Consider the following 20,628-nt stretch of genomic DNA (forward strand, 5'->3'; position numbering starts at 1 on the left):
TTTATTCCCCTCTATAGATGCTGCCTGACCTGCTGAGTTCCTCCAGCAATTTGTGTGTGCTACCAGAATGCTGTCCAGATTAGAGAGCAAGTCTTATGCGACAAGGTTTACTGAGCTAAGGCTTTTCTCTTTGAAGGAAAGGAGGATGACTAGATAGAGGTATATAAGAAGCATAGAGTGCCTTTTTCCTGGGGCCACAATGCCTAATACAAGAGGACTTAATTTTAAAGTGATTGGGGAAAGGTATGTCAGAGGTAATCTTTATTTTACAGAGTGGCAAGTGTGTGGAACATGTTACTGGGGTGGTGATAGAGGCCTCTTTACCACACTCTCAGATAGGCACATCAATAAAAGGAAAGTGAAGGGCAATGTGGAATAGATTAAAAGGTTGGCACAGCATCATGGGTCGAAAATTAATTAATATTATTTATACTCCTTCACCCAAAATACCAGAATGTGTCATTTCTTTAGATGCTGAAAAAGCATTTGATAGAGTTGAATGGCCATATTTATTTAATACGATGCAGCATTTTAATTTTAGTTCAAAATTTATATCATGGATTAAATTAATATACTATAAACCCTTGGCTTCGATTTTTACCAATAATCAAAGATCTCCTTTTTTTCAGTTATTCCGTGGTACAAGGCAAGATTGTCCTTTAAGTCCTTTACTATTTGACATTGCTTTAGAACCTTTGGCTATAGCCATTCGTGAATCACCTAATATTTTGGGTATTACTCGTGGGGAGGGGACGTATAAGTAATTATATGCTGATGATTTGTTACTATACATATCTGACCCTGAAAGATCTATTCCTGCTATTTTATCCTTGCTTGCTCAGTTTAGTAACTTCTCTGGTTATAAATTGAATTTTAACAAGAGCGAATTATTTCTATTAAATATGCAAGTTCTAATTTATAAACATTTACCATTTAAAGTTGTTACAGATTATCTTACTTATTTAGGTATTAAAATTACTAAAAAACAAAGATTTATTTAAAGCTAACTTTTTACCCTTAATTGACCAAATTAAGCAACTTGCTATCAGGTGGTCTCCACTATCTTTGTCATTGGTTGGTAGAATTAATGCTATTAAGATGATGGTATTACCCAAATTCTTATATTTATTTCAAGCATTACCAATTTTTATTCCTAAATCTTTTTTTGATATTATTGACTCCAAAATATCTTCTTATCTATGGCAGAATAAAAATCCTAGACTAGGCAAAAAATATTTAGCGAAGCCTAAGAAGGAGGGTGGTTTGGCTTTGCCAAACTTGAGATTTTACTATTGAGCAGTTAATATATGATATTTAATATTTTGGACACAAGAATTGACTACAGCTGCTTGTCCACAATGGGTAAATTTGGAATGTAAATCTGTACAAGACTTTTCATTGTTTTCAATCTTAGGATTTTCATGTCCTTTTTCTTTATCTAAATTGAATAAACAAATAACTAATCCTATAGTCAAATACACATTGCGAATTTGGTTTCAATTTCGTAAATTTTTTGGTTAGAATAAGTTTATTTTATCATGCCCTATAATATCTAACTATTTCTTTTGGCCCTCTTTTATGGATCAAGCTTTTCTTTTATGGAAAACAAAAGGTATAACATGTTTTCGTGATTTGTTTTTGGATGATAGCGTTATGTCCTTTGAACAGCTATCTAATAAATATAATTTACCTAAAACCCATTTTTTAGATATTTGCAAGTTAGAATTTTTTTGTATAATGAGTTAGTCTTTTCCAAAACTATGTCCATTGGACACTATGGAAAGAATTTTAGCTCTGAATCCTTGTCAAAAGGGTTTAGTAGCTGTCATTTATAATATGATCATGAAAATACAGCCAGATGTATCAGAAAAAATTAAGAAGGAATGGGAAGAAGAACTTCATTGTCTTATATCCACTGAGCAGTGGGAGAAAATTTTACTATTAGTCAATTCGTCCTCTATTTGTGCTAAACATGCCCTAATACAATTTAAGGTTGTACATAGAGCTCATATGTCTAAGGATAAACTTGCTCGATTTTATTCTCATGTTAATCCAACCTGTGACAGATGTCATTCTGATGTTGCCTCATTGATCCATGTGTTTTGGTCTTGCCCTTGTTTACAAAATTACTGGAAAGATATTTTCAGTATTATTTCAAGAGTTCTGAATATCAATTTCCAACCGCATCCTTTTACTACAATTTTTGGTTTACCAATGGTGGATAATAGTCGTTTATCCTCCATCTCGACGAATGATTGCATTTGTTACATTAATGGCTAGAAGATCTATTTTATTGAATTGGAAAGAAATTAATCCTCCAACTATATTTCAATGGGTTTCTCAAACTATCTCTTGTTTGAGCTTAGAAAAAATTAGAAGCATTGTTTTTGATCCTTCAGTTAAATTTGAAGAAACTTGGAGACCATTTATTCAACATTTTCATATGAGTTAAATTGTCTTTTCCTAAACTTCACTTTTATTATCCTTAATTATTTGGATGGAGGTTCGGAGTTATTGGCACCACTGTATATATCTGGGCAATGGCCCATGTTGGTTAGTGTTTTTTTTTCTTCTTTTTTTTTGGGCTTTTTTTTTCTTTTTGTTCCTTTTGCTCATAAATACTATGAGTTTGGGAGGCTATATGTATTGATTATTATATATTTGAATGTCTACTTAAACTATCAATTATGTACTCTCAAACACTTTGTATTCATGTTTCATTTATGTTTGTTTAAAAATTAATAAAAAGATTTAAAAAGAAAGAAAAGAAAGCATGGGTCGAAGTGTATGTACACTTCTACTATTCTATGTTAACATTTTTAAAAAGCTTAGTTTGCAATTGATCAGCTGGAAGAGTCATAGTCATCCTTTTACATCACACCTGCAAATCTTTTCATACACCACTGATTCTCCAAAAGCTGTGGACTGAGCGGATGCCAGGATTACTCCTTAAAATAAGCAGCGAGCTCTGATGTCAGGAAGGCCAATTATAGGAGTCGTGCAGAATGGCAGTGGCAACACAATGCTGCTGTAATCCCCAATCTGTAGGGAATTATTCTCCCACATTGTTTTAGTTCCATTAATTCTTTTCTGAAACATGCCACTGTTTGAAGTTACTGGTGTTTTAGAACAACTGCACTACATTTCCTGTTGGTTAGTGTGTTGCACTGTTTGCATAGACCTCTGACAGAGCGCAGAAAATCTTGAGCCTGATGGCAGAATTTCCATTAATTTGGTAGTCATCTCAATATCTCTGTGCTTGTTTTTAGGGGACCATCTTGGATCGAATTGATTATAATGTTGAACAATCGTGTATTAAAACAGAGGAGGGCTTACAGCAACTCCAGAAGGTAATACTTTTTGGATGACAGTTTGTCCCAGATTTATTTGTCAAAACATAATTACACAGGTCTGTAATGCACATAGTAGAACTGCTTAGATAAAATATGCCTTAACCAGCAATATCATCAACTATTTCAGCACCACAGTACTCAAGTGGAACAAATCGTTCTGGACTTTTTTTGAAGAAAATTATGTTTGATTTTTTATTACATCTAGTCCACTTATTTTGCTTGACTATTTCTCCATAGTTGTAATTCCATTAGTGCAAAATAAATTTATTATCATAATAAATATGTCACTATATACTACCCTGGGATTCACTTCCTTGCATAGTAAATACAGATAATAGAATTAATGAATACAGATAACTGCACACAATAAAGAGGGACATGCAACCAATGTGCAGAAGACAACACTGTGCAAATACACAAAGTATAAATATTGAGAGCATGAGTTGAGGAGTCCTTGAAAGTGAGTCCATATGTTGTGGAATCAGTTCAGTGTTGGAGTGAATGAAGCCTTTCATTCTAGGACAAAGGAGATGTCTTCCTTTTTTTAAAGAAAGGGGCTTCCCTTCGTCCACTATCAACTCTGCCCTCCATTGCGTCTCCCGTATTTCACGCACCTCTGCCCTCACCCCATCCCCCCCCGCCAGCCCACCAGGGATAGAGTCCCCCTGGTCCTCACCTATCATCTTACCAGCCTACGGATCCAACGTATAATCCTCCGCAACTTCCACCACCTCCTATGGGATCCCACCACCAGCCACATCTTCCTCTCTCCACCCCCCCCACTCTCGACTTTCCGCAGGGGACGCTCCCTATGCGACTCCCTTGTCCATTCATTCTCCCCCCCCCCCCCCCATCCCTCCCCACTGACCTCCCTCCAGGCACTTATCCCTGCAAACGGAAGAAGTGCTACACCTGCCCCCACACTTCCCTCACCACCATCCCAGGCCCCAGACAGTCCTTTCAGTGAGGCACCACTTCACCTGCGAGTCAACTGGGGTGATATACTGTATCCGGTGCTCCCGATAAATCCGGCCATTTATACATTGGGGAGACCCGCCGCAGACTGAAAGACCGTTTCGCTGAACACCGGCGCTCAGTCCTCCAGCAGTGGTGGGATCTCCCTGTGGCCACACACTTCAATTCCACAGACCACTCCCACTTCGATATGTCTGTCCATGGCCTCCTCTACCGTCAAGATGAGGCTGCACGCAGGCCGATGGAGCAATACCTTATCCCGTCTGGGTAGCCTCCTACCTGCCGGCATGAACATTCAACTCACAGACCTCCGTTGATACCCCTGCCTCCCCCCCTTTACCCCATCCCTATCTATAATTTTAGTTTGGTTCTCTCTCTTTTCCCCCCTTACTACAATCTCCCTCCAGCCATACCTTTCTTTCTCTTTTATTTCCCATAATTCTCCACCTTCCCCCAGCCCATTTCCCTCCAGCCTATCACTTCCCAGCTCTCTACTTCATCCCTCCCCTCACTTCTTATCCTCCCTCGACCATCCCATGTCACTTCACTCCTGATGAAGGGTTTCGGCCTGAAACGTTGTCAATACCTCCTCCCATAGATGCTGTCTGGCCTGCTGAGTTCTGCCAGCATTTGGTGTTTTTTTTATTGAAGTTATCCCCTCAGTTTATTTTGTGTCTTGTAGAGTCATTTCCGAATTTCTATTTTCCCTTGTATCTGTGACCTCGGTTACAGAGATGGTCAGTTAAATATTATGAGACAGGAATTAATTCCCGTGTCAGATTTTGCTACATCTGATTGTTTTTCTCAAGTTATCGGAATTAAAAGTAGATAAGAAGTGTTTGCACCTTATCCAATTACCTGATTCAAATCAGCCAAACTCACAAAAACAGATACCCCGAGACATTATATCTTTTACTATTAATTAAACCTTCTGACTTCTACCCCTTGCCACAGCCACTTTCTAATTTTTGTGTTTCACCCTTCCCCATGCCACTAGTATTTATAATTTTTGCCCTTCCCCCAAAGCATTGATCCTGCAGACTTGCTTTCACCCTGTCTCCCATCTGTTTCTGACAACTGTACCTTCTTCCCCAGGCTCCAACATACACATCATCTGTGGAATTCTCTGCCCAATGAAACAGTGGAGGCTACCTCAGTAAATATATTTAAGACAAGGTTGGATAGATTTTTGCATTGCAGGGGAATTAAGGGTTATGGGGAGAAAGGCAGGTAGGTGGAGATGAGTGCATGGCCAGATCAGCCATGACCTTATTGAATGACGGAGCAAGCTCAATGAGCCAGATGGCCTCTCCTGCTCCTATTTCTTATATGTTCTTGCGAAGAAGTGCCTCTGATGTCCTTCATTTCTGTTAGTTCTATTCTGTCCTGACCCCTGCAAACTTTACTTGCTTCCTCCCTCCCTCCCTGTAAACCTAGCAGACGATCTCCCAGATCTGCAGGCCTAACTGAATGCCAACTAGTCAGAATCAAGTTTGTTATCACTAACTCGTGTAACATGAAATTTGTCATTTTGCAGCAGTAAGTCAGAACAAAGGCATAAAATTTACAAAAAATACAAAGTAAATACATAGTGCAAAGCCAAAGGAATAACAAGTTAGTGTTCATGGACCATTCAGAAACCTGATGATGGAGGGGAAGAAGCTGTTCTTAAAACCTGGTGAGTGTAGGTCTTCAAGTGCCTGTACCTCCTCCCAGATGGTAGTAATGAAAGAGAGCATGTTCCGGATGCTGCTTTCTTGAAGGTGTCCTTGACGGTGGGAAGTGCTGACTGATTCTGCAACCATCTGCAGTCTCTTGCAATCCTGTGCATCAAAGCCTCCACATCAGGCAGTGTTGCAAGCAGTCAGATTGCTCTCCACTGTAATTTGCAGAAATTTGTAAGAGTTTGACGTGCCAAATCTCCTCACTCCAGTTGAAGTTGAACCACTGGCTTACTTTTTCCATGACTGCATCCGCGTGTTGGCCCAAGGTAAATCCTCTGGGATGTTGACACTCAAGAATTTGAAGCTGCTCATCCTTTCCACTGCTGACCTTTCAATAAGGACTGCTGTGTGTTCTCCCAACTTCCCCTTTCTGAAGTCCACAATCAGTTCCTTGTTTTGCTGAAGTTGAGTGCAAGGTTGTTATGACACCACTCAACCAGCTAATCTATCTCACTCCCGTACACCAATTGAAAATTTCCAACACCAGTGTTATCACCTACAAATTTATTGGTAGTGTTTGAGTTGGGTTCATCTGGAAAGTGGAGACATTTAATTGGGTCACTGCTTAAAATTCAGAATTGCAAAGCCGAGGAGAAGCGTGTTCTTTTTGGTTTGCCTACATCAAATTGCAAACCTTGATTCCATGTATGTGAGTTATTGCCTTTATTGTAGAACTATCAGAGACACAGTTCAGAGAGTGATAAATAGGATGCTGTAAGATTATTGAACCAGTATCTACTAATTAATTTTACAGGCTGAGCAACACCAGAAGAAGAATCGAAAGATGCTGGTCATTGTGATCCTTTTTGTGATAGTGGTGGTTCTCATCATTGTGTTAATAGGAATCAAATCAAGGTGATCAACTACAACCTTCCTGCGGTGGGAACCGCAAGAAAAATTCACCGGGGTTGGTGACTAAATACTGTCTTTTTAAGGGAGTCTAGGTAACATAGTTAGACCCCTCTAAATTTTTTTCTCTACCGGAAATCAGGAACATATTGTGATTGCTGTGTTGTAAATTAGAGTCGGGAGGGGGGTGGGGAAGCAAGGGGAAGGTGTGCTCTCTTGTGTTCTGTGAGCAGTACTCGGATTTGCTTCTTACCACTTTCTGTCTTCAGCTGATGATGTGCCTGTGCTCTGTACCCAAAGATCACCCAGCAAGAGCCAGCTTCAGCATTACAAAGAGCCTTCACAGCGTTTCAACTACGTGAAGCAAAACATGAACAAGGATGTCTCAAACTGCAATACGTCTGGTTCCTCTGCATTCCTTTCTTTTCTTTGCACTGCTGTATATATTACAGCAAACTCTGGTTCTGAATAATGAACTCTTTCCAAGCTTGTAATCAAACTATGTCAAATGTAGATCATCTTAAAGCAAAATCATTTAGGACTTTATGGGAAAGCATTTCTTGCAGGTACGTGTTTGGCTTTTTTGTACATCTCATTTTAAAGTTGTCTGTGAGTTTGACAGCATAGCAATCAATGAATTGGAAAGGGGAGAGGAAGAGAGCATGTAGGGGTGTGGATACAGTAAGTTCTTAAGAGTATGACGGCACAGAATGGTGTTGAGTTAAGTGCCTACTATCTGGAACTGCTCAGCCAACTTAGAAAAGATAGCAAGGCAAGTTTGAAGAACCAGCACTGTGCTCGAGGCTAGCTTCAGTATTCTTGGCAGCAGGTAGAGTTTGGAAGAACCAGGAAAGTATAAGATGGATAACTACGGTGAGCTAAGTAAAAATCATGGCAAGGACAGAAAACTCTTGCAGAGCCATGTCAAAGGTAAAGATCTGCAACCTACTGGAACTGATCTAGCTGTGCACCACTGCAAAAACCAAACAAAATGGAGTTTAACCCAAGGGATTATCAACATGGGGTTGAACACCTAGACTCATGATGGTAAGCATCTGGAGGCTCCTTGCAGCTCTTTCAGAAGGCAGTTGAATTTTGAACTTCCATGTAGAGAGAACATGATGTTCATTGTGCATAGATGTATGTTGATATAATAGGACTGGCAGTCCTGTATTAATCAAGGAAGGTGATTTATTTAATTCATGGACTTTTATTAATACTTCCATCATGTAGACTGTAAACTAATTGATGTTTTGCAGAAAGCCTTGACTGTTCTGCAGTGAAAATTCTTTTTACTTTTGCATCAATGGTATTAATAAATTACTCTGCTGTTAAGTTAATCTTGCTTTTTTCGTAAAATTTCCTAATATAAATAAGCATTTCACTTTTTTCTTCTCTTTATCCCAAAATGGTGATAAGTTCTTTTTTCTGCTTTTGAAAGCTGATGTGGCACTGTTCCTGTTTCTGAGCCCCTAACACAGCAGGCTGCATGTGATGATTTTGATTGTTTTGTTTTACTCGGGCATATTCATCTTGTTTTCAAATAACAAAATGAGCTGAATGTATTCTTTTTAGTATCTATCTAGATTCTAAAACCTCTGTGGCAGTCTATTTGCTCAGGAAAGTGCATATTTTAATACATGTACTGCTGGGCAGGTTGTGTCTTGTGATACATAACTACAAGCCTGTCCTAAGTGCTGGAGGTAATTAAAATAAACTCATTGCTGTAATACAGTTGTTAAATGTCTATTTTACGCTATTCGGTAACAGCTTCAGAGATATAACCAGGTTGCAGTGAACAACTGCGAGATTTGTAAAGGAATTTGGATAGATGGAAACAAATTCAAGGTCTCTCAAGTAAGGAAATTGCTTCTGAATAAGTATTTGAACGTAAGAAATTTACATTATGAGCTGTGGTGTTGTTAGGCCATTGAATGCACTACTAGGGTTGATAGAAAATCAGCTATTAAGAATAGATTAGATAGGTGGAGGAAAGAAAGAAATCAATGTAGTGACACAATGAAATGTATTAATAAACAAGGCTAACTGAGCTGGTCTGTTAGCATGCACTTCACAAGAAGATAAACAGCCTGTTATATTTTTTTATATTTTACATGATGTTAAAAAGTAAATGATTGTGGAAGATGTTGCACAGAGACATACCGTGAATGAAGTGTCAGCATAAATAAAGCACTGCAGATGCTGGATACCTGAAATAAAAAGCTAGTGAAACTGAGCAGCTCCAGAGAGAAGGAAGTGGTTACCTTTCATGAGTCAGTATCCCAAGAAAGTTCACCAAACTGAAATGGTCACTCCACAGATACTGCCCCAGCTCTCTACGCTTTCAGCTGTTATTTTTGAGATTACGACGATAAGGAAGACATTAGTGTTGAAGTGATGATTCAGATTTCAGTAAATCTCCATTCCTAGTTTCCCCTAATGTTCTGTTCTCCTGATACATTAAAGAAAAAAGATGGGTTTTGGTCCTTTTAATGAAAACTCAGTAACATTCAGTATGGTAGTTTGATCAACACCTTATCTCCCAACATAAATATTCACTACATTGACAATTGTGTACTGTGGCCACAATGAGTACCCTCTATAAAATGTATCAATTCTTCAGACTGCCTTGGGTAGAATTTTCCAGATTTCCAACCCACCACTTAGCGGATGCATGAGAAAGCCTTCAGGGGGCACGCCATTCTGATTTAAACATGTATATCAATATCCCATCTTCATATCTGGATCAAAATCTCGGGAACCTTAACAGTATTGTGGGAGCACCTGGGCTTGAGAAAGGTGGTCCGTCCTCAATATCTTCTCCAGTAAAATCAGGAGTGGCTAATAAATACCAATTATTTTTTGCCATTTACACCCTTATCACTGTGAGATGGAACTGGGGACAATCTCAGTCCTGATTTGGACACAAGACAGATTGCATATTGAAAATAAGTGGATTTAGTAGATTTAGATGGTGGTGGGTGGTCCATGAGTAACTACACCTGGATTCTTGTGAAGAAATGATCTGATAATTTCAAAGGCAATCTTTTTCCCCACTCTTTATATTATTAGAGTATCTGATGTGAAAGGCCAGAAACTTGCAAAGAAGTGTAAATGAGTAAGAAAATGTGGTTGTATGTAGTTCCCACTTGGTTGCTACAACATTACCACCAAGGTGCTGTATATTTGACTAGGGAATTGTGACATGTGCCCATAAGCACACATTACTCTTAATAGAGCTCAGAGATGGACTGATTTAGAACAGGACTGAATGTAATTTGGAGTGAACAGGCACACTGAGAAGATGTATTATGTAAGTTCTGGATAACAATTCTCTTGTTGAAGATGTATAATTGAACAAAATTAGATTGATGCTCTGGAGTTTTGCCCTGTAGAAACTTGTTTTGCTTTAAGACTTCCCTCCGGATTAAATAGCTTTGATAAAACACTAAAAGAAGATATTGGAGGTGCTGGATGGGAGGGTTGGCCTTGATGAATTAAAAATTTTACTTCTGTTGCGAGAATGTGGGAGAATAAGGTCCCCATTCTGTTGGAATCTCCAACATTAGGTAAACTTCCCAAACCCCATGTCACCAGGAACTATGGTTTGGGAAGCTGGGTTGCATTTCTTCTCAAGTGATATGAAACGTATGAATGCTTAAAAGAGGATTTTGTAGAAGAATGAAACCCAAGTAATATACAAGGGGGCTCGAGTAGAGGATCTACTTACTTTCTACATCAGAGGTTTCCAACCTGGAGGCCACAGATCCCTTGCTTAATGGTAGTGGTCCTTGGTATAAAAAATGTTACATGTACATAGTATTATTACTAGTAAGAAGAAAGTAAAGCCATTTTGAGGGATTTGTCAGGGGCCATGATAAAACTACATTAAGCATTTCTATTTTTTCACTGCTCCGTGTCATAGCCAGTGAAGCAAAGCTATGAAGGAGGTACAAAATTAATAATGTCCAAAAAAGGGAAGGTACTAGTGCCAGGCTCTTTGCAGTTCTTGAAGCAGCTGGTTACTTCTCTCTGCTACAGGCTCTTTCAGCACCTTCTTCCCCCCTCCACTCCCATCTCCATCATCCTCCTCTGCCCTGATCCTTTCATCTCTAATTGCTGATGAGATTAACCAGCTCAACTTCAGCACTCCTCACTCCTCCTAGAAACTTAGTCCCTCTGAATGCACTGCCCTCCAATCTCTGCACCAATCCCAACCTTACTATCAAACCCATAGACAAAAGGGGTGCTATTGTAATGTGGCAGACTGACCTCTACTTCACTGAGGCCAGGCAATAACTCTCAGACACCTCCACTTACCTACCCCTTAAAGAGGAATCCACTCTGGATCATTAGAAAATTGTCTCTGACACCATCATTAACCTCATCAACTCTGGAGAACTCCCATCACTGCCACCAAACTCATAGTTCCCTCATCCTGCACTGATCACTTGTACCTCCTACCCAAGATCCACAACCTGAATGCCTGGGTAGACCCATTGTCTCTGCCTGCTATTGCCCCACTGAACTCATGTCCTCGTACCTCAACTCTCTCTGGAGACAAATCTACCTACATCTTTTATAAACCTACTGATTTCCACAGCCATCTCTTCGCACCCTGTCTCCTGTAAAAATGCTATTTTCTTTTCTCAGTTCCTTCGTTTCTGCCACATTTGAACCTAGAATGTTCCTAAGCTTTCCTTTTCAGAACATCAGAGATGCCCTCCTTCAAAGAACAGGGATTTCCTTCCTCCAACATTGATGCTGCCCTCACCTGCATCTCCTCCATTTCCTGGATACCTGCGCTTACCTCATCTTTTCACCACCGTAACAGGGATAGAGTTACTCTTGTCCTAACCTACCTCTCCATGAACCTCTCTGCACTCAACATATCATTCTCTGCAACTTCCGTTATCTCCAAAGGGATCCTCCCCCAAACACATCTTTACCTTCCCTCTCACTCTCCACTTTCTACAGGGATTGCTACCTCCGCTATTCCCTTGCCCATTCATCCCTCCCCACTAATCTTCCCCCCAGGCTCTTATCCCTGCAAGTGGTCAAAGTGCTACATCTGCCCACTTACCTCCTCCCTCACCTCCACTCAGGGCCCCAAACAGTCCTTCCAGGTGAAGCAACATTTCACCTGCAAATCTGTAGGGGTTGTCTATTGCTCTTGACCCGGCTTCTCTCTACGTTGGTGAGATTTGACGTAAATTGGGGAACCGCTTTGTCGAGGACTTCCCCTCCATCCGCCAAAAACGGCATTTCCTGGTGGCCAACCATAGTAATTACTATTCCCATTCTTGTTCCGACATGTCTGCCACAATGAGGCCATTCTCAGGGTTGAGGAGCAACAGCTTGTACTCTGTCTGGGTAGCCGCCAACCTGATGGCATAAACATCAATTTCTCTTCCTGGTAATTTTTCCCCCTCCCCTTCCCTCTTCTATTCCCCACTCTGGCATCTTGCCTCTCTACATATCACCTCTCCCTGGTGCCTCTCCTTTCCTTTCTCCCATGAGCTACTCTCTTATCGGATTCTTTCCTCTCCAGCCCTTTACCTTTCCCATCCACCTGGCTTCACCTATCATCTTCTAGCTGGTCCTCTTCCTCCTCCCCTTTTTTATTCTGGCATCTACCCCCTTCTTTACCAGCCATGAAGAAGGGTCTGTGCCTGAAATGTCAACTGTTACTGATTTCCATAGATGCTGCCTGACCTGCTGAGTTCCTCCAGCATTTAGTGTGTGTTGCTTCAGCACTTTACAGTTCTGCAGGCCAGTCTCTAGTTTGCCAGAGCACGTCAGTGGAGTAAATAATGCTGCTATGATGTCACAGCTTTACGCACTGCTCGTTAGCTTAACGTACTTCCTGATGTAACCTGGAGAAAAAAGGGAGCTGAAGGTGAATCTCAATTTGCTTTTGGTTTTATTCTAAAATTACTACTTGACTAAACAGATTGTATTGAAAAACATCATAAACTATGAATTAATTTATAAATTCATTATTAGTTGTGGTTCTGGTTATGTGTTTAATACCCAGCTCAAGATTATTAATGTTTGCGTGTAATGACAGTTTAAGCTATCCTCGTGCTTGGTTTGTGAAGGTGTTAACACACTACATGGCATTTCCTGTGCTGTAATTTTTTTTATAATTTATACTTCAGGAGTAGGAGAGATTGAAAGGTTTCTTTTACAGTATGGAAACTGGAAATCATTGATCATAATGCCATCTTTATAACAACCATTTCATATTTTAAGTTCCTACACCCCTAACTGGGAGATTGGTCAACACGATTGACATCTTAATAAATCTGGATTATTTGGGGAATGTGGGAACAGGCATGAGATCACATGTTCATTGTGGTCTTGTATAGGTCACTCATATTTCTTGTGTGTAGCATAAAATGGATAAGAAGGGAACCTCAATATCTGATCTTGTATTCTCAAGACAGACTCCTGAAAAATTAATCATGGTAGAGCAAAGTTTTACTTGTAGCATATCTCTAAAAGGCAGCTGTATCAGTAGTGTTTTCAGTGGGTGAAGCATTGCCTGCTGTTACAGTGTATCATGTGTAATCTATTTATATTTGTAAAGCCTTGACATTCGTCTTAAAACTGAAATATATATGTGCGTACTTTTGCTTTTTTTTGTAATCTATGTATACCAATAAATTTTTTTAAAGCTTTAGCTGTTTGTATTTATTTTAAGCAGATGCTACAGAAGGTGCACAGCACTTCAATTGCGTGTTTGGACCTCGAAAGGCAAACACGAGGAAATCTGCAGATGCGGGAAATTCAAGCAACACACACAAAATGCTGGTGGAACACAGCAGGCCAGGCAGCACCTATAGGGAGAAGCGCTGTTGACGTTTCGGGCCGAGACCCTTCGTCAGGACTAACTGAAAGGAAAGATAGTACAAGATTTGAAAGTAGGAGGGTGTGGGGAAAATGTGAAATGATAGGAGAAGACCAGAGGGGGTGGGGTGAAGCTGAGAGCCAGACAGGTGATTGGCAAAAGGGATACAGAGCTGGAGAAGGGAAAGGATCATGGGATGGGAGGCCTAGGGAGAAAGAAAGGGGGAAGGGAGCACCAGAGGGAGATGGAGAACAGGCAAAGTGATGGGCAGAGAGAGAAAGAAAACTAAATATATCAGGGATGGGCATTAACGGAAGTTAGAGAAGTCAATGTTCATGCCATCAGGTTGGAGGCTACCCAGCCAGTATATAAGGTGTTGTTCCTCCAACCTGAGTGTGGCACACCTGTCTAGCTCTCAGCTTCATCCCACCCCCCTCCGGTCTTCTCCTATCATTTTGCATTTCCCCTCCCCCCACTAATTTCAAATCTCTTACTATCTTTCCTTTCAGTTAGTCCTGACGAAGGGTCTCGGCCCGAAACGTCGACAGTGCTTCTCCCTATGGATGCTGCCTGGCCTGCTGTGTTCCACCAGCATTTTGTGTGTGTTGCATGTCTGGACCTTTTCACTTTGTTTCTATTTCTCCTAATTCATGGCTAACTTTTCCAGAGCCATTTGTTTGAATCCATCCCAGCAAGTTCTAATCCAACTTTGATGTTACATGTAAGTATAACAAAAATGAGCTAATTGTCCCCCTCCCTGAATAGTCTTTGAGCTTTTGTACGGGGGACCACTCCATTCTGCAACCAATTGGAAAAGAATTCCATTTGCCTGGCCCTTCTCAAGGTTTAGAAAGAAAATCACTCCCATTGCCTTGGCTTCCCTCTTCCTCCTTTGCATGTACCGTTTGTATTTCCATAAACATAAAGCTTTCTCATTCTGTATCTGTTTTGACTTCTGGCACTGTTATTCCACATACTCCTTGTTCAGTTTAATGCCTCTCCATCATCCTTCATTTTTTTCAATCTCTTCAAGCACTGGATGAGTCCAGGTAAAGAGTTTCAGCTTGAAAGTAGGGCTGTTCATTTTCCTCCATAGATGCTGTCTGACCCACTGTGAATTCAGAAAATATTTGAGGTTACTCTAGATCAGTGGTTTCTAAACCTTTTTTGGGTTACTATCCACTTGGCTCCTAGGCAACATACCCAACACCCCCTCCCTTTTTGACAAAAAATAACTATAAAGAAGGTTAATTTCTGCTGCACAGTGAATGAAAGTAGAAACTGAAGTTTCAAAGCAGTGATAAATAATTGCAAAAATTTTTCTCATCTACATAATATAAACTCGAATAACTTAAATTAATTACAGCTAAAACAATTTTCATCAATTTTGGAGTGTACATTATTAGTCCAAATATTCATTACTTCATTGCTTTTTCACCTTTCAGTGAGATGGATGGGCTTGGTGCAATGATAACTACTTAAGATCAGGCTGAATGTCACTCTGAAAGAGTCTTGGATCTCCTGTTCAGTAATTTGCAATCTTTCGTTGCTTTGTAAGACATTGGGCAACTGCACTCCCCTAAGTATGATGTTGGAAGGGCAATAGAGAACATTTTGACAAGTTTTTTCCACATTGCAGGAGAGTGTTCAGGGTTTTTTTTCTGCAATCGGAAGTCTTAATATGATTTTTTTGAACCTTTGCTTCAGTTCAAAGTCATCTTGTAGTGAGATATCCTTCCTGTTAATTCCTCATTACAAGTGTTCAGGAATGGATATAGTACTCTATCTGGAATTCGGATTGAGAGATCCTGGTATTTCTCAGTTGGGCACAGTATACTTAAATATCATCATCTGGTATTTTTTCTTTCTCTTCTACCTTAGCCTTGGAAACTGGAAAAGATTGCGATAGCCAATGTTGAACTTAAATAGGGTTAACTTGACAAATATGGAGACAACTGATTTGATTTTGCTAAGATTGACATTATTTCCTTACAATTGAACATTGATTTAATTAAACTTTGTGAATAATTCTGATAAGTAAGCAACATCATGCCTAATTTTCTTGATTTGAATCTTAAAAGAATTTTATCACAATTTCAAAAAGTGTATAATAGTGTCTCAGGGAGTTTCCTTTTGAGACCCACCTGACTTCTGTGTGCAACAGCAAGCATTCAAACTGTCCATCATTCTCAATACAAATCTCTTGAAACAGTTGAGAACTGAGAGCATGGCACTTGATTTTATTTAATACTGAGTTAAAAGTATTTAAGGATTTCTGCAGCCGATCACATAGGTTTTTTTTCTGACAAGTTGGTGTCTGTGAATTACACAGTGAGTGATAAATATGTTAGGTATGGTTTTTTTTCCAAGAAAGTAGTAACTTTCTTGCTGGTGATTTCTTGCTGCATTAATGATGCTTCTGTTTCACAAGCAAGAATGTTGGGCAGTGGGATGTTCTTTTTGAAAATTTGCTCAACAACTCAAAATATTGACTCCCCCTTTATATCTCTTTCTAGTCCCCTCATAAATAACAGCTCTTGAACCATGCTTTCACCTTTCATTAAGCAAATGTAACCTATAAGCTGAGATTTGTTGCTTGGCAAAGTTGACTCATTCAACTGCAGAGCAAATTCTTTTCCTTATGTTGCACTATGTGTTTTTCATTCTCAGACATTTCATCTATTTTTCTTCCAATAGAGTTGTTGATGAGTGGAATCGCTTTAATTATTTGCTCTGGTGAGTTATGTAAAACTACTCAACCTCATTTACTGCTGGCAGAATCAGTGCTTCAAATTAGCATTGAGCAATGAAATGTATGAAGCACACAGACCATCACTGTTTTATTGCGAAGTGCTGCCAAACACATTTTGAGGTGTTTTCCATTTCTGAAAGTTTTCACAAAGTGACTGTAAATAAGCAAAGTTCTTGCTTGCTTTGTCAGAGTGTTTTCTCTTCAAATGTTCAAGGAGCGCAGTTTCATTGCCTCACTTGAAAAAACTTTTCCACACAACAAACACATTGGCTGTTGCTATAAATCCATATTTCAGATACTCCACACCATCTTGTCTACACTTTTTGTTTGATCTGCTTCTGCCATTTGTGCCTATTGTTTTAAGTCCAACCTCAAGCACTGCGATCACTAACAGGGCAAGTTAGGATGTCATCATTCTCTTCAAATGGTCAAGCAGCCTGGATGGTTTCATTGCCTCATTTCAAATAAAAATTTGTAGAACAGACATTGTCTGCTGTTAGTGCTTGGTGCTGGTATAAATGCAAATATAAATCATATTTTAGATAGTCTGCACTGTACTGTCTACACTTTGTTTTCATTCAACCTGCCATTTTTGTTATGGGTTAACAACCACAAGCAATAGTCTGCTGTTTAAGTCCAATCTCAAGTGCTGCAATCGATAGAAGGGAAAGTTGAATCCTGTTGAAGGGCCTCATTCTGAAAAGTCAACAGTGCTCTTTTCCACAGCTGATGTCTGGCCTGCTGATTTCCTCCAGCATTTTATGTGTGTTGCTTGGATTTCCAGTATCTGCAGATTTTCTTTTGCCTGGGAAAGTTACGATGCCAAGTAAAACCTGAAGCTGCCTAAGTGGTTTGGCTATATCTTGGTTGGGCTGTGGGCTATGGAAATGCGGTCAAGACCATTTAAAAGGGCAGATTCTGAACTTTTCTTCATTGAATGCCACACACCAATGCAGAGGAATCGTGCCAATGCGTGATTAGAGTACGGAAATCGTACTGTGCTGAATGGTAATGCACGGCCATTTCTTCAGATCAGGTTTCTCATGATCTGCCAAATACAGAAATGTCACTTTGCTTTCCCACAGTTATAATGCTGAGGCGATTACGTGATCACTGTAATCAATTATGAGGTACTGAGGATCAAATGCTTATAATAAGAACTCCAGACCGGGTCTTCACATGCTGCGATTGTGACTCCTGTCTCCCCTTCCCCCACCACCACTATGCAGTCCCCTCTCACTCAGATCCCATCATCAGCTCCTGGGCCCTCAGAGGCTCCAACTTCCTCTCACCCCAACCCTTCCCTCTCCACTGACACTACCAGCCTCCCTCCCTCCTCTGATCCCATCTCTCATCCGTGCCGGGACTTTACCATTCCCTCCGACTTTCAACTCTGAGGCAGAGCGCTCTGTCCTCAGTAAGGCCCTCACCTTTGTCCCCCTTCGCATATGCCATGATGCTGAACTCTTCTCCGCCGGCTCCATTTCTGAGCTTACTTCTTTGACAAGGACTCTCCTACCCCCACCGATAACCCCTTCTCCCATCTTCAACCCTCCTCCTCTTCATGGACACCCCGGTCTGGTCTTCTGCCTGCTCTGGATCTCTTTATTGCTAATTGCCGACAGGACATCAACCGTCTTGATTTCACCACACCCTGTTCCAATTCCAACCTCATTCCTTCTGAAAGCTCTGCTCTCCGCTCCCTCCGCACCAATCCCAACCTCACTATAAAACTTGCTGATAAGGGGGGAGCTGTTGTTGTCTGGCGTGCTGACCTCTACCTGGCCGAGGCACAGCGACAACTCTCTGATACCTCCTCTTATTTACCCCTTGATCATGACCCCACTAAGGAGCACCAGGCCATTGTCTCCTATACCATCAACAACCTTACCTGCTCTGGGGATCTCCCATCCACTGCCACCAACCTCATAGTTCCCACACCCCGCACTTCCCATTTCTACCTCATACCCAAGGTCCACAAACCTGCCTGTCCAGGTAGACCTATTGTCTCAGCTTGCTCCTGCCCCACCAAACTCATTTCTGCATACCTCGACACTGTCTTATCCCCCCCACTTGTTCAAACTCTTCCCATCTACGTTCATGACACTTCTTATGCTTTGAATTTTTTCACTGTCTTTTAAGTTCCCTAGCCCCCACCGTCACCATAGACGTCCAGTCTCTATATACCTCCATCCCCCACCGAGATGGTCTCGAAGCTCTTCGCTTTTTTTTTTGGAATTCCCCTCTACCACCACTCTCCTCCGTCTAGCGGAATTAGTTCTTACTCTCAATAATTTCTCCTTTGGCTCCTCCCACTTCCTCCAAACCAAGGGTGTTGCCAATGGGCACCTGTATGGGTCCCAGTTATGCCTGCCTTTTTGTTGGCTTTGTGGAACAGTCCATGTTCCAACTCTATATGGGTATACGTCCCCCTCTTTTCCTTTGCTACATTGACGACTGCATTGGCGCTGCCTCCTACACACATGCTGAGCTCGTTGACTTCATTAACTTTGCCTCCAACTTTCACCCTGCCCTCAAATTTACCTGGTCCATTTCCGACACCTCCCTCCCCTTTCTTGATCTTTCTGTCTCCATCTCTGGAGACTGCCTATCTACTGATATCTACTATAAGCCTACAGACTCTCAGCTTCCTGGACTATTCCTCTTCCCACCCTGTCTCTTGCAAAAATGCTATCCCCTTCTCACAATTCCTCTGTCTCCGCCGCACCTGCTCTCAGGATGAGGCTTTTCAGTCCAAGATGAAGGAGATGTCTTCTTCTTTAAACAAAGGGGCCTCCCTTCTTCCACCATCAACTCAGCTCTCAAACGCATCTCTCCCTTTTCCTGCCCCTTCTCCTTACCTACCACCCCACCAGCCTCCAGGTCCAACATATAATTCTCCGTAACTTCCGCCACCTCCAACGGGATCCCACTACCAAGCACATTTTTCCCTCCCCCCTTTCTGCTTTTCTCAGGGATCACTCCCTACGTGACTCCTTTGTCCACTTGTTCCCCCCCCCCCCCATCCCTTCCCACCAATCTCCCTCCTGGCACTTATCCTTGTAAATGGAACAAGTGCTACACCTGCCCTTACACTTCCTCCCTCACCACCATTCAGGGGCCCAGACAGTCCTTCCAGGTGAGGTGACATTTATACTGTGTCCGGTGCTCCTGGTGAGGCCTTTTATATATTGGTGAGACCCGACACAGACTAGGAGACCGTTTCGCTGAACACCTACGCTCGGTCTGCCAGAAAAAGCAGGATCTCCCAGTGGCCACACATTTTAATTCCACATCCCATTCCCATTCTGATATGTCTATCCATGGCCTCCTCTATTGTCAAAATGAATCCAAACTCAGGTTGGAGGAACAACACCTTATATATCGGCGGGGTAGCCTCCAACCTGATGGCATGAACATTGATTTCTCTAACTTCTGTTAATGCCCCTCCTCCCCTTCTTACCCCATCCCTGAAATATTTAGTTGTTTGCCTGTTCTCCATCTCCCTCTGGTGTCCCCCCCCCAACCTTTCTTTCTCCCGAGTCCTCCCGTTCCATGATCCTTTCCCTTTTCCAGCTCTGTATCACTTTCCCCATCACCTTTCCAGCTCTTAGCTTCATCCTCCGGTCTTCTCCTATCATTTCGCATTTCCCCCTCCCCTCACTTTCAAATCTCTTACTATCTTTCCTTTCAGTTAGTCCTGACGAAGGGTCTTGGCCCGAAACGTCGACAGTGCTTCTCCCTATAGATGCTGCCTGGCCTGCTGTGTTCAACCAGCGTTTTGTGTGTGTTGTTGTTTGAATTTCCAGCATCTGCAGATTTCCTCGTGTTTGCTTATAATAAGCAATTCATTTCTTAAATTAAGCCTGCAATTCCTCAGTTGCCACCCCCCATAACTTTTATTGGCCTTTAGAAACTCCCATCGATCTCGGGGTGATAATCGCCCACTTTAATAACTACTGCTCTAGATTGTCAGCATCTTCCGGACAATGGACCGCCGAGGGCATGGCTCGTACGGGCCAATGGGCGGAGCCTATCGGGACAGACCAATCAGATGCGCCTGCAAGGGGGCGCGTCTGTAGAGTCGCAGGCGTGTGGGTGGAGCCTATGACCGGGACATGG

At 41.4% G+C, this 20,628-nt stretch overlaps 1 protein-coding gene across 6 annotated transcripts in view; it reads left to right on the forward strand.

Annotated features, from left to right (window-relative positions):
• stx16 (syntaxin 16) overlaps window positions 1-13,586 on the forward strand; it is a 48,639-nt gene extending 35,053 nt beyond the window's left edge. For 3 of the 6 annotated variants that reach the window (XM_059980378.1, XM_059980375.1, XM_059980380.1), the window contains exons 7-8: window positions 3,270-3,350; window positions 6,807-13,586. In XM_059980378.1, coding sequence (XP_059836361.1) covers window positions 3,270-3,350; window positions 6,807-6,911 — 186 coding nt within the window. In that variant the 3' untranslated portion in view covers window positions 6,912-13,586. The other 3 variants (XM_059980377.1, XM_059980376.1, XM_059980379.1) reach the window with 3 other exon arrangements.
• Window positions 13,587-20,628: the final 7,042 nt, after the last annotated feature.

This window comes from Hypanus sabinus, chromosome 9 (assembly GCF_030144855.1).
Source record: "Hypanus sabinus isolate sHypSab1 chromosome 9, sHypSab1.hap1, whole genome shotgun sequence".
NCBI classification, from domain to species: Eukaryota; Metazoa; Chordata; class Chondrichthyes; order Myliobatiformes; family Dasyatidae; genus Hypanus; species Hypanus sabinus.